Raw genomic sequence first — 14,294 nt, forward strand, 5'->3', positions numbered from 1 at the left:
ACAGGCATCTGATTGGTTTCCATTAGCTTTTTGTGTTTTAACGCCTAAAAGGAATTCTCCAACAATCCCACAAACCCTAGGGGGGTAAACACGATTTACTATACACCAGGAAGGGTCAAAAGTGTACAGGCAGTGGACATTTTTTGAGAAGATTTGAGGCAAGCAATTCCACTCAAAGATGGTCCAAAATTACTAGATAGCTGTTAATTATTATCTAAGCAAGGATAGCAGAGTATACGACTCTCGGCTTCACAAGAACTGTAATAACCAAGGAAACTCTGTAGGGAAGGTCTCCCGAGTGTTTTACAAAGGGTGCACAAGAAAAGGGCACTACGGTGGACATACGGTGCTGTGAGCAGGGTCCAGAACTGCTGTAGGACACTGAATCCTGAACACCTGAAGTCCTGTGGGCTGATAAGACACAGGACTTATCATACGATCATACTATAACCAGTAGGATGAACAAACAGGTCCCTAACTTGCAAAACTGGGGTCGTTTCTGACTGAGCACATGAGACAGAGGAAATCTGGCTTTGAGATCTGCAGCTTTAATGTGAGACAGTCTAGTCATCTACGAGGTACTATTTCAGTAGTAGTTAAAGCTTGGGGTTAGTTGGGCTGCTTGCACCTTCATTCCCTCCCTGTCTCATTCGCATGCTTCTGAACACTGACTGACTATTCGGGCACTGCCAGGGGACTTGCGGCCTCCTACTCCTCCTACCCTGGATGATCATAGTGGACTGAGGGGATGAATAGGGCCGTCCCGGTGTCGCTGGGAGTCCCAGTGAGCGTGACCATTCGGGGACTGTTCCCGTTTGGGACCGTTGCCTCCCCATGCCTCCGCCTCCTCCTCTATGGGCTGTTCATAGTGGACTGTGGATGGGCTAAATAGAGATGTACAACCAATGTAAGTAGTGTGTACTATGTGTTGTATGTGTACTATGTGTTGTATGTGTACTACGTGTGCTGTATGTGTACTGCTGTGTGTGTTGTATGTGTGCTGTGTGCCTATTATGTGTTGTATGTGTAAAGTGTGCATACTACTGTATGTGTGCTGTGTGCGTATTTTGTGTTATGTGTAACGTGTAATTACTATGTGTAATGTGTGCTCACTATGTGTTGTATGTGTAACATGTGCTTACTATGTGTTGAATTGCGCCGTGTGCATATTATGTGTTGCATGTGCAACATGTGCAGTGAGTAGAGTCAGCGGCATAACAACCGGTAGGGATTGGGGGAAGACTGTGCAGCTGCTCCGGGCAGGCACAAAGATGGGGGGGGGGGGGGGGCACCGGCCAGGCAGTGAACACATTTAGGGCCAGTTCAGACCATCTCCAGTGCGTTCCAGCACAGTTAGTGGCCGGAACGCACTGGATCACATAGTGGAAGCCTCCATGCGTTCTGGGGTGGGTGAGGGTTCGCTATTTTTTGTGACTGCACCGGACTGCAACGTGGGCATTGCTGTGCCGCGCGTTCTGGTGATCACTCACACTGCGGGTGGGGGGATGTCTGTGGTGCCACTGACTTGAATGGAACCAGCATGCCCCCTTCCGCCTAAGAACACAAGCAGGCTTCCACTATGTGATACAGTGCTTTCCAGGATGGTTAGTTAGCAAAGGAAAGAGGCGGTGCGTGCAGTGTGTCAAGCAATATGCGGATTCAAGCATGCAGCCAATCGGATTCCCCCAGAAAAAGCGTCTCGTGAGAGGAGTCCAAGAGAAAAGTCCGCTTGGTAATGTTTTCCTTCCTGCACAAGTTCTTTCTGTGACATATGCCAGGCATGAGAGCTATGAATGAATGAATATGCTATGTCCATTAAATAATTCATGAAATTATTAATATGTAATTAAATTAAATAACTAATAGTTAATAATTATATAAGTCATATTTATTTATTAATATTAAATTATTAATAATGAACAATTTTAATACTTTTTTCTATCCGATTAATCGAAAAAATAATCGGCCAACTAATCGATTATAAAAACAATCGTTAGTTGCAGCCCTAGACTTTTATAAGGATGGCCTTATAATAATAGGGGTTCCAGGGTCTAGTTTACAGTCATTGGCTCCTTCCATAGATACTGTAAAATCACCCTTAGACGTAGTATGGGCTGATGTCCCCTGTTGCAGCAGGTCTGTCTATTTGAAATTACATGTTGCACTGTGTAGTGGAAAACAACTATGCCCAAAGTGAGGCAAAGCCTTGTGTACTCACAGATCCACACTGCTGATGAGGGCTGCAGGTGGAGGAAGGTGACAAAGTCACTATAGGTGAGCAGTGGAATGAGACCAGAGAGCAGATGATCCACAAGGCACTTCAAAAGCATGAACAGCAAAAGAATGGTGCTTCCTCTAGGCTGAATGACAAATTGATTTGTGCGCAACACTCCACCTAGCAGATGACGTCAGTTCTCCAGATCCCTCAGGCTTAACACTTACTCGTGGTAAGATGGTGGAAATTTTAAAAAGGCATCCTGCAGTATCCTAAAGGTAGCTTTCGGTGCTTCACCTCCACTGGCCTTGCTAACTATGCTCAGTCCTCAGAGACTGGTTCACACTAGAGGTTGTGCCACAGCTATGTACCAGAGGAGTGCTCTGTAGCTAACACAATACACACAGGTCTGGAAAGTGCCACAATGCAGAGCCCAGTGCTTAAAGCTCACATTCTAGGTTAGCCATGCAATCCTCCAGTCCAGCACCGTCTGGGTACAACCTCAAAAGCTGTTGCTGAGAATATGCGATCCAGATAGCTGCTGTGTAGAGACTAGCTCACGCAGCGGTTTTGAAGTCTTGATTGAAGTAACTGAAGAAGACAATATCTACGGTGTAACAAGTATCTTGATGGACTTAAATAAAGAAATTCGAATAAAAAGGCTAGCAAAAATATAGTCAAGACTTTTTCCCAGCAGAGCTTAGAAGTGCAACCTCCTGTGACACTAGGAAAATACTGAAGCATAATGGTTGGAAGCGGGATTATATGGAGGCTGGCTTAACATTTTGTTTGTTTGTCTCTATCCCAATTTTGTGCAGGAAGCTACAGTATATAACCCATATTTTTAAGAATTCCTAACATTCCTATGTCCTTCAATAGTAAAAAAGAACTTTACAGTAACCTTTCCCCACTGCCCTAAACAAGTATTTTTGTTGCCGCGTACCTATGGGAGACAGCAGGATAGGAAATGAAATGAAAATAGATCATGTCTCATAGTCAGTTTTAATTATGAGGTAAGGGGGGAGCAGAGAGAGCATCTACATTATATACAGAGATGGAAAATCTTACTGAAAAATATATAAAAATAGGTTTATTTAGTTAGGTGACCTGATTAATCTGTTGTGTGGCAAGTCAACTGACTCTAGTGGTTATGAACAATTTTTTTTTTCCTCCTATGTGGCAAAATTGCCAACAGTAGCACAGCAGTTTGTACTTTGCATCTCCCTGTACCAAAAATGCAGGGACTATGATAGCATCAACTTGATGGACATCAGTGTGGCAATCTTATTACCTAGGGAAGTGCAGTGAATGGAAATGACCTACAGATGTACATAAAAGGTGTAAATCTTAACGAGTTTTTAATTCCTCCCCACCCTATTCAAAATCACAGCCCCTAAACCACACAATAAGTAGTTCTGCTACTGGCTAGCAAATGTCATGAGAGAAAATATGGCAAAAACTACTTAGATTTACAGTAGATCATTCATAGAGACCTGAGTTAGGTTTGAAGAATCAAGCCCACCAAAAAAAATTAGGAGGATAATAAAGAGAAATATTTCATGCACACCTATCCTACCTGTCTGGCTGTCAAGCTCATCCAGTGGCTTCCAAACCTTTACAGACTCAGGCCTCATACTGGATCCAGAACAATAAATGGGAAAATCTCAACCCATAAGCATTTAGATCATCCAGATATACTTAGCATAGCTGGGGCATTTTATTGTATTTCATTACAAGCCAAATAAAAACTCTACAGTATTATATGCTATGTACAGCTTACCACTTATGGTATTTGCAGGTCAGGGCCCCATTCACCAACTCACTAATGGCTCCAGCTTCACACACATCATCCAGTAAGATCACTAATGGAACATCACATTGCCCAGTCTCTCTGTCAATCTGGTTAGCCAAGTTAGAGAGGAATAGTTGCAGATCCTATTAAAGGCAAAGTTACATGACACACATTACCAGCTTGTAGCTAAAAAAAGAAAATATAATGATATTAGAAATAACATGCATTCTAAAAGTCTTACTGTCCTGTACTAGGAAAAAGGCACAAGTTTACTTTGCCCTTCTGTAAACATATTAATATTAAAACGCAAGATTATAATGCATTGTGCATGCAGAATGTATATACAATAGGGTTTAGTCTTTCTTTAACAACCATAATATTTAATTGTATAAATAAATAACAAAATGTATTGTTTTTACATGTAAACTGCTACATGACCTGAGAGCAGGTATAGCTTAACTGAGTATTATATATATAATAATAGAGTATTACTCTATTATTACTACCCTTGATGTAGGTATTAGGCAGCATCCTAAACATTTTAGATCTTTATTAAAGTAATCAGAAATTAAGGCACCAGATTAAAGACATTGTTCAGTAAAAAACAAACTCCCAAAACCAACATTAAACAACTTTATTTATTACCATAAGTAATGAAAGTACCATAAAACTTTGGGAAAAAGGGCCACCTGACCCTGCCGTTCTGTTATCAATACTGAAACTTGAAGCCTAGGAGGGATTGCTACAGATCTGGTGACATATGATGTAGTCACATGACACTGGGAGATTTGTTCTGCAAAACACTTAACAGACATAAACCAGGGAGGTAGTGTGCTGTCAATCAGCCTTTATAGGCAGCAAGGTGCAAAGAGCTGATGTCACTGGAAGGTTCCACCTACAAAACATACTTTGAGCTGTGATGGCAAAATCCCTGTCATTTTATTGCAGTGCAAAGACTATGGCCCAGAGGATCTGGTAGCCAGATTGGAACAAAGATTCAGCGCCTGATATTAAAGGCTTTTCCCCATAGTTCTCCTAAGGGTAACGGGAGGACACAAACTAGCGTCCTCTCGCCAGCCAAAGCTCAGTATACCGCGAGCTACAACTAGCGGTATACTGAGACGCCGCAGCCGGGACGGATCCCGACATTACTGTCTGGAGCCACCCAGCTGCCTGAGTGACAGCTGGCTCTGCCTATCTAGAGGCAGAGCCAGCTGTATCCGCCCACTCCCCCATCCGTTCCACCAGTCAGCGCTGGAGGATCGGACAGGGGAGGGGGGGAATCCTGCAGGGAGCCGTGAGTGACAGTCATGGCTCTCTGCTGGGACAGGATCGAGAAGTGAGCGAGCAACGGTATGTGTTCACTCACCTCCCGATCTATTGAGCCGACCTGTGACAGTCTCATTGTCACATGTCGGCTAGACCTATGAGGATGAGTGATTTTCACTCGCCTCATAGTTCTCTTTTAAGAAACCAGAAATAACGTAAAAGGTAATAACTATTCAGAGATAAGAATTGCTACAGATGAAAAAAATGCCTTGACTTCCACTTCAGGTTGTAGCAAAGAGACATCGGTCTAGGAGAAAAGTAGCTGAAATATATTCACTGGTCACTAACCTTGCAGCTCTGCTGGTGCATGTTGAAGGCAGTAACAATGCCATCAGTAACCTCTCGCCCAGACCTCTCCACCAAATATTCAGCCAGTCTATGTGCCAGGAAGCTCTTCCCTGTGCCGCTAGGACCAGATAACAGCAGCCTTCGATGTTTCAACAACAAGCTAACATAATGCTGAAGCATGGGCTTCGGGATGAGTGATTCAAACACCAACAGGTCCACACATCTTTCCTTCAGACCTGGTAGTAAAAAAAAAGAAAAGACAGAACAGAAAAGATTCGATCAGCCTCACATTGATGGAAACAAAAGACAGCAACATCTCTAGCCCTGGTGGCAACTCTCCAACCTTTTAAGTGTAAGATAACATTGGTGATGTTTCGCAAATTTCTAGAAGGAGGCATTTCAGGTGCTTGTGCATCCAGAGTCCTAGATATGTGTCCGAGGTTGTATCCACTCAAAGAATCCTTGCCAAGGCCCAGGGTAGCTCCTGGATCAACCTGACTTACATAGTCCTAAAGAAAAAAAGAAAGTATTGAAAGGAAGGAAGAAAGCATAATGAAAGTACTGCAAAGCAAACAGTGTGCTACTTAGTACCTGAAAGGTTTGGCACACAGCTTCATCCAGACTTTTCCAGTCCACTTTGTTACTAAGCTTTACATAACCCAAGAGGAACTCCTGCTGTTTCAGATCCTACAGATAAAGATAATTCAGTGTCAGATAAAAAGTCCACTCTTTTACTTGAATTATGTACTATTACCGACACATGTGTTCCATATGCACAGATGGTGCCTGAACCAATTCTTTTAGACAAGCTTGTACTATTATATTACATATGTGCGTTAGAATTGATGTATCTATGGAAAAAAAAAAAAAAAAAAAGAGTACAGTGGGATATACATCCATCTGGTTTCTGCTTTTTACCCATGATATACTTAAAACTAAATACAGTGAATAAAGAACACTGATTCAACATCAGCTTTCAATATTCACAAATAGATATCTCAAATGGATAGCTTGTCCAATACAAACTTATAGTTATGAGAAAAAATGGTTTGCCTTAGGGCCCATTTACACTAGTGGGCGTGTGGTGTGCATAACACAGGGACACCAGTGTGCCGGTGTCCCTGTTTCCTGCTGTTACATGACGGTTGCCGTCCGTCGACCACCGCAGCATCCAGATTTTTCCATTGGAGACAAGCGGTCAGGAGTGCGATGGGTTCATGGATCTAGTGTGCATAACACAGCCTCCGCCGTTGTGTCCATATGCTGTGTTGTACAATGCATCAAAGTGCTTTATTTTTTTCTTTTTAAACCTGACAGGTGATTTAACTCTCTGCACATCAAAACGTGCAGCATAAAAATGCAACATGTCCTGATTTTTTTTCAGCACACATCAAAGCAGCATGCAGACATAGGTCAGTTTGTCTTGTGTATGCATTGGGACTGCCTTAGGCAAAGCAGTCCAGTGGTGCTGGGGTTAACAAGCCCTAGCAATTATGGTTTACTTTTTCAAAATGTTGTCTCACTGAAAATAAAGTAAGGCGTGTATAAAAGTAATGATGGTGTGACTTTCATGATCTTTCTTTCTTCATTTTCCTACATTACATTAGGATACTTGATACACAGATTTGTAGAACCTAAATATCAAACTGTGCAGTAATCGCCCTTGCTGATTGACAGTCCAACTGAGCATCACCTATTACTGCTAATATTCCAGCTATGCAAGACTTCCCTAAGAGGCAATAACAAACACTTCTGATCATTGTCAACTTGCTGGAAAATCGATTGGTGCAACTTTTCATTTGGAGAACAGCCATGTGTCTCAATCGCCATCATTTTCAGTAAGATATTACTGTATATCTGTATTTGAGCAGTCTAACTGTCCTCCACTGCTAACCATGATGCAAAGCCTAAATGTAATGGGCAAAAGTAGCTGTCCCCCTCTCCCCCATACATATATAATGAAAACCAAAACAAGGTTTTATAAACATAAACACATTGAAAAATTATTTCTAAAATGTTAATTATGTTGAGATATATCGTATGATTAAAAGAATACTGTAATACATTCCTTTAAAAAAATAACCACAAAGCAAAGAAGAACCGGCATTAATCAATATTACAGTGCCAACATTTTTTTTAATGTTCTACTTTAAGCCTGTAAATGGCTGAAGAATGCAATGACTAAAGAGTGAGACAGTCATTTCACATTTGTAAGATAACCATATAAGGCTTTTTAATTAAGACAAAAGAACTACCTGATTTTATGTACCATTTGCTATGTGGAATCATACATTCCAGCCTACAGTTCTACAATTACAGAGGAATGCATCCAGAAAAAGTGGTAGAAGACAGAGGTTTTCCCATTTAAACTTTGTCAGTGTAGGCTAGAAAGAGCTACCATCATCTATGGCACCATCACTGACTTTTCCACACCCTAATTCCTATAAAACAAGCATATCATTCTTTTCTTATTGCATCACAGTTATCTCCTACCACTAGCTGGTATTGTGCACATTCAGTTATTTAAACCCCTTAAATATCTACCCAATACTTTTTATGTCCTAGACAGAGTAGATATTGATTAGAACACCTGACATTTTTGCTATGTGTTAAGTTCAGAATATTTTTTATTTTTTTTTACTTCCTGTCCTGAAGACATAACAGGAAGTGAGAGAAAATATCTCCAAAGTGAGGGAAATTCCCCCAAAAGACCGTTGCCAGTGGAACAGTGAGCTAGCTGATTGGAGAAGTGTGCAAGGAGTAATGGCAGACCAATGGGGGCTACTTCTTGTGACTAGGGGCAATGGTCTGACTCTCCAACATGCTGCTAGTGCATGAAATGTTAATCCTTGCTGCAGCACATGGTATGGAAAAATACACTGAGAACTAGTAGCCTGAATAAGTATACAAAATGACAGTAATAATTAGGGAGGCTTCAGTTGGGCTTTCAGGACGTATGTTCCTTTCACTTCAGAGAGAGAGAGAGAGAGAGAGAGAGAGAGAGAGAGAGATAAGGCAAATGCCCGGATGCTCATCCACAAAAAATATCCATACAAATGAAAAGTAGGTATAGAGACTTTTATGGGTGCAGCAGAGTTAAGTCAAAGCATCAGCATTTTATTGTCAACGTTTCAAAGATCTTGATAAAGATGGACTGAGCTTGATACAGGCATTTGTGAAATGGGATTTTGATATTATTATTCAACTTTTCAACTATGGTGGTCAGAAAAAATATGTTATCATTTGAATACAAGTCTCTCCTGTTTTTAAACATGTATTCACAGATTTTTAGAAATACTTTTGTTCCAACTTGGATGTGTAAAAAAAGTAATTTATATATAAAACATATGTCTAGTCAGCGGTGACACTCAAACTGCCATATTGGTTCTCTCTAACTAAACAGCTGTTTAGCAGTTAGGCGGAGCCATTGTAATGGATAATCTTCCTTCTTCCTTCCCTCTAATGGCTAAAGCAGAAATCTCTACATTTAATACTGTAGCAAAGTATGACAAATAAAGCATGTAGGATGTGAAAAGGCACATCCTTACTTCTTTTAATGAATATCTAAATTGAAAACGATTTTTATTTTTCCATCTGTGTGCCCCTGGGGAGATTTTCTTGCACGTCCTATTCTGCAGACACAACAGGAAGTGTGAGAAATCCCCTTTTAGACAGCTATCGGGATCACAACAGTAGTGCTGGTCCTGCATTGTACATGATGACTTTGACCCTCCTGCCTCCAATTGGCTGGGAAGGTTCCGGCAGGAAGATTCCTCTACTTTACATCCCCCAAACTGAATGAGCATACAACCCTTACTAACCTGGGGTGGGAGCACCCAAAACCTATTTTTAAAGCCTAACTGGAATCCAGCTTTAACATATGTAATTCCAAACACTCATAGTTATCTGAGCACTGTAATATTAAAGACAAACTTACCCCCTTAATAATATGCTGTGGGGGAACTCTTATAACAGCACGGAGTGTCACTTCCCTCTGAAGAGAGCCATTTATACTATCCATTGGAGAGAGATCTGAAAAAGAGTCACAGCAATTCCATTATCAGTGCAGCCTGTAGGTGATTTAGAACTTTTATGCAGGAGCTGAAAGTGTTGGAGTATGGAAATGTTTGTTAAAGTTAACTTACTTCAGAGACAGACCAGTATATATAAGTGATGCAAATAATTTAAGCACCGCTTACAAAAGGTCAGTGTGTATGGGTTAGTGTGATAGCAAGCACATATAAGCATTTAAAGTGCATCTTCAATAAGTTTGACATTCTCTGGAAACAATTACATTCACCACAGAAGAGGGAATAAACTCTACACAGTATATGTGGCATCTTGGAATAACTTCTAATAGGTAACAGCTCTAAGGAAGGTTATTTAACTGGATTAAATGCCTTATGAAGCAAACACAAAAGTGGATCACTTCCTATTGTTTCATATGTGCTTGTTTCAACCTAAATTATGAAAGCAGCAACCAAAGACCATACTTGGCCCATTTCCAGCCCAATGTAAACTGACCAGTGGTAATATCATACTATACAGGAAGAAAAATAGCAACTTCTGAATGTTACACCAAAGCATACAAAATAAACACCGCTCCCCAATGGCTTTAGCAAGGGGAAAGACAGCTAGCAGGAGTGTGTCCTTGCTCCAACCAAACAGGTATATAGTTAAAGGATATTTAAAGCCTCCCATTTTTTTGTGTCTCTGCCGTGCGCTCCCAGTTCAAAGATCTGAAGATTCTCGGGCGGCTGCAAAGGATCATGGGGCAGGCGCATGCGCAGTAGAGATCTTTGGCCGGGACAAGAGGAGAGACACAGGGTAAGTTAATGCAGGCAGCGTGCACCCGCACAGACTCCGTGGGACAGGAAGGGACAGGCGTCAGCGCTGGATCAGAGACCAGCACCAGCACTGGAGGGACTCCTGAAAACTACAGGAAAGAAGATGATGATCGGATTGGATCAAGAGGCATCATTTAAGGTAAGTCCTTACACTGGCATAGGGGGGGGATTTTGCCTTTAATGTCACTTTAAGGAAAATTCCGTCCACACTCATTCCATGCTGAAACAGTTTATTGAATGTTCGTCAGTGACACTGAGTCCTGCCCAAGGTCCGCACCCTCTGACATGTTTCACCCAATCCTGGGCTTCTGACTGTTGGAATACTCATTGTACCACACAGTGATTTTTCCACGTTGTGGTTGCTAGCCCTTGCCCCTTCCATGGAGAAAGGGAAAGAAATGTTCACTGTGCATAAGATGAGTAGCACAGTTGATCAAAACAAATCACAGAAGGTTTTAGTTCTCTCATCTCATTTGCCTTAATAACCTTGTATGACTATTACATCATTGAACCGTTATTATGGAGGTAAGTCAATTATACACTGGGTTTAAGTTAAACATATGCCAAACCATGAATTTTTTTTTTTTACCAACTTATGCATAGCCATAATAAAACAGGAGTTGGATGCCCCTCTGCCTACTCACACATAGCAGAATATGCTGAACATAGGCAACCTATCAGATTGATTTTCCATCTGGAGAGGAAAGTATAGTTCTTACAAAAGTTGCTGATGACATCCCCTTACCTGTATCGGATGATGGAGGAATTCCTAAAGATTGCGTGAGAGTCAAGGCTAAGGAACGCCGTGGGGATAGGCAAGATGGATGGTTACCACCAGGTGCTGGCACTACTTTCAAGCGGTCATTTTCTGCCTTCAAAAGGTCAACTTCAAGCTAAAAAAAATTATTTACACATGGTAATTTGAGGAAAAAAAAAGTTAAACTTTTACATATGTTATGCAGCACAGTGTTACATCAAGGGGAAATCTTACCATTTAGAGGGTTTGTGCAGACAAGTGCTTTCTTTGTGTCAGTGTACCACAACTAAACTGGGTTTACCAACAGATGAATTAGTAAAACACTGGACTGTTCACATGATTGCTCAAGGGAGGTTAGCAGTGGTCTAGCTTGTGCACACTACTAAACATATTTTAGGTACAGGTAAAACAACACTCCATGAAAAAACATTGCTACCTCAAACCTGATAACACAGGAAGTTGCCTTTCAATTCTGAATGGCTATGTATTTAAGAACAAGGTAAAAAAAAAAAATTTCCACCCACCATGCAAATTTTACTGCGTGGTGGTACCATTCATTTTGAATAAGCTGCCAACTAAATGGGATGACTTAATGCAATTCACATAACTCGCAATATAACGTGTATTTAGGCACAGCATCAAACCAGAAGGGTCTGAATAGCGCCTTAGTGAATCACTTTAACCAGACTGAGTAACAAACATTTGCCCCATGACCTTTACAGTAAAGTGTATGTCTAGGCAAATTAAAGAAAAAACTGTATATTATGGACATGAGGAACACCTTTGTGGTGCAACAGGGGAGAGCGCAGGCAAAGATGTTTGGCATAGAGAAACGTTCATGGCTGGAAAAAGTACATGAGCCTTTTTTTGGCCAGATCTGTGCGATTTGTCCTCATAGAATCAATAGGAAACGCTTGAAAAAGGAAGTTGCAATTGTTGTTGCAGCTGTTTTACCCATTTAAAGGAATGTGCTTTTAATAACGTGCGACTTTATATACCCGCGTATATAACTTTATATACCCGCGTAATAAAAGCATTTGATGCTATTTTTAAAAATTGGTATTTTTATTTTTTTAAACTTTAATTGCTATCACATAGGGGGGCTTACAAGCCCCCATGTGATAGCAGATTGGTGGTGACAGGTATTCTTTAAGGTGATACTGGGGGCCCAAAAGACCCCTACTAGTATCCCCTTTCCACGTGACCGCACTTCAGATAGCACTGATTCCAGATCACACTTCAATAGCTTATTGCTGGGCTTCAGGAGCCCAGCAATGACTACTATGGGACCAGAAGTGATGCAATACGCGTCGCTCCCGGTCCCATAGAATGGGGAGATGATTGGTGAATGGACGATCGCCGCTCTCCTCCCCAGCTTCCCGCCGACACCCGAGATGCCAGTCGCGGACCCGCAGGAGGGGCAGCGGAGTCCGGGAAACATGGCGGGGTGTCGGGCGGGGGGCACACACAGTTTACTGACCCGCAGAAGCGGTCTGGCGCCAGAAGAGTCGCCAGAATCGCTTCTATCGCTTTACAAACGTAAACAGAGTCGCTGGGAGTCTGTTTTTAAATGGGCCCGCTGCCAGTGGGGTAACCGATCACTAAGCGGTTAAAGCTCACTAAAAATAATTGTCCAGTCTTCATAAATGAGTCAGCTTAGAAGCCTTTTCATTTTTAATATTACCTGCATATTATGCATAGTTTCCCGTAGTTGTTCCAGCTGATGTGCAGAGTTAAGTGCTTCCAGACGGATGTCAGTTAACTTCATCTCTTTTTCCCACAATTCCGAACGCAATTCTGACACTTCTCTCTTTTCTGGCTCTTCCCCTTCTTGAGTCTCAAATATGCTATATAGAGAGAGAGAAATATTAGCTGACTCTACACTTAACAAATAATCACATTAGTTACTGCAATAATCTATAACAGAATATACATGGAGATAGAGTACACAAAATTATATAGATTTCTATTTCTAGTGCTTAAATATTCAAATAACCTAACAACATGTAAACAAAATACTATCATTGCTTATACTATACTAAGCCATAACAGAGATACATACACAGAAGATGATGGTGATGAGAGCATTGAAGGTGATGGTGGACCTGGAGGCCCTTGCTGCTGTTTTGGAGAGGTTGGCGCAGATGAATCTGGAGTAGCTGTTTCTTCAATATCAGAATAAGAATTGGCTGACTTGGGCCCCTTCTTCATATTGAATGCTTTATTAAAAGAGCTACGCAGCTGTAAAAACAATGAGTTACATAGTATTGAAAATAATATATGGACCCAGTGAGCAACAAAAATATAATTAGTTCTAATTAGGGATGCACCGATACCGATACAAGCATCGGTATCGGCCGCGATACCGAGTATTTGCATGGCTACTCGTACTCGTGCAAATGCAATCCCATAAGCTGTCAGGAACTAAATAAAACATATGATCAAAATGTTACTGTGATGCAGTTATCAATTCAGCAATGGCAACTTTCATACTTCAATCACGCTTCTTTATGAATTGAAATTTACAGTATCCCTGAAACATTTTCTTTTCCAGCCTCCATAGGAATCACTTGTCTCAGACAGTTAAAAAAAACAAAACAAAAAACAACCTCAAACCTTTACTAATATCCAGAATATCTTTCGGAGAGCTCAGTTTATTGCCAGTGTACATGTACCCTACTTCTATCACCAAGCATGATCTAACTAGCCATCATTTACCAATGCTGACATGTCCAATGTGTTAGCTTTTAATTGTAACTGCCTTGCAGCTCTGGGGTCCCCAGTTTGAATTCTGGTCAGAACACTATCTGCATGGAGTTTGCATGTTTTCCCTGCTCTTATGTGGGTTTCCTCCAGGTAGCCCAGTTTTCTCCCACACCCCAAAGACATACTGGTAAATTAATTGGTTCCTGTCTAAATTGGACTTAAAGGAGAACTATGAGATGAGTGATTTCCACTCACCTCATAGTTCTAGCCGACCTGTGACAATGAGACTGTCACAGGTCGGCTCAGTAGATCGGGAGGTGAGCGAACACATACCAGGTTTGCTCACCTCTCGATCCTGTC

At 41.3% G+C, this 14,294-nt stretch overlaps 1 protein-coding gene across 1 annotated transcript in view; it reads right to left on the bottom strand.

Moving 5' to 3' along the window:
• Positions 1-14,294, bottom strand: part of NAV1 (neuron navigator 1) — a 147,203-nt gene that overhangs the window by 11,762 nt on the left and 121,147 nt on the right. The window contains exons 17-24 of the mRNA XM_018563650.1: positions 13,291-13,469; positions 12,913-13,075; positions 11,217-11,364; positions 9,562-9,656; positions 6,216-6,311; positions 5,968-6,133; positions 5,625-5,860; positions 3,996-4,150 (exon numbers count right to left, since the gene is read on the bottom strand). Of these exons, the coding sequence (XP_018419152.1) occupies positions 3,996-4,150; positions 5,625-5,860; positions 5,968-6,133; positions 6,216-6,311; positions 9,562-9,656; positions 11,217-11,364; positions 12,913-13,075; positions 13,291-13,469 (1,238 nt within the window). The remainder of the gene's footprint in view (positions 1-3,995; positions 4,151-5,624; positions 5,861-5,967; positions 6,134-6,215; positions 6,312-9,561; positions 9,657-11,216; positions 11,365-12,912; positions 13,076-13,290; positions 13,470-14,294) is intronic.

The sequence above is a fragment of the Nanorana parkeri genome, unplaced genomic scaffold (assembly GCF_000935625.1).
Source record: "Nanorana parkeri isolate BGI_ZX_2015 unplaced genomic scaffold, ASM93562v1 scaffold683, whole genome shotgun sequence".
Lineage (NCBI taxonomy): Eukaryota > Metazoa > Chordata > Amphibia > Anura > Dicroglossidae > Nanorana > Nanorana parkeri.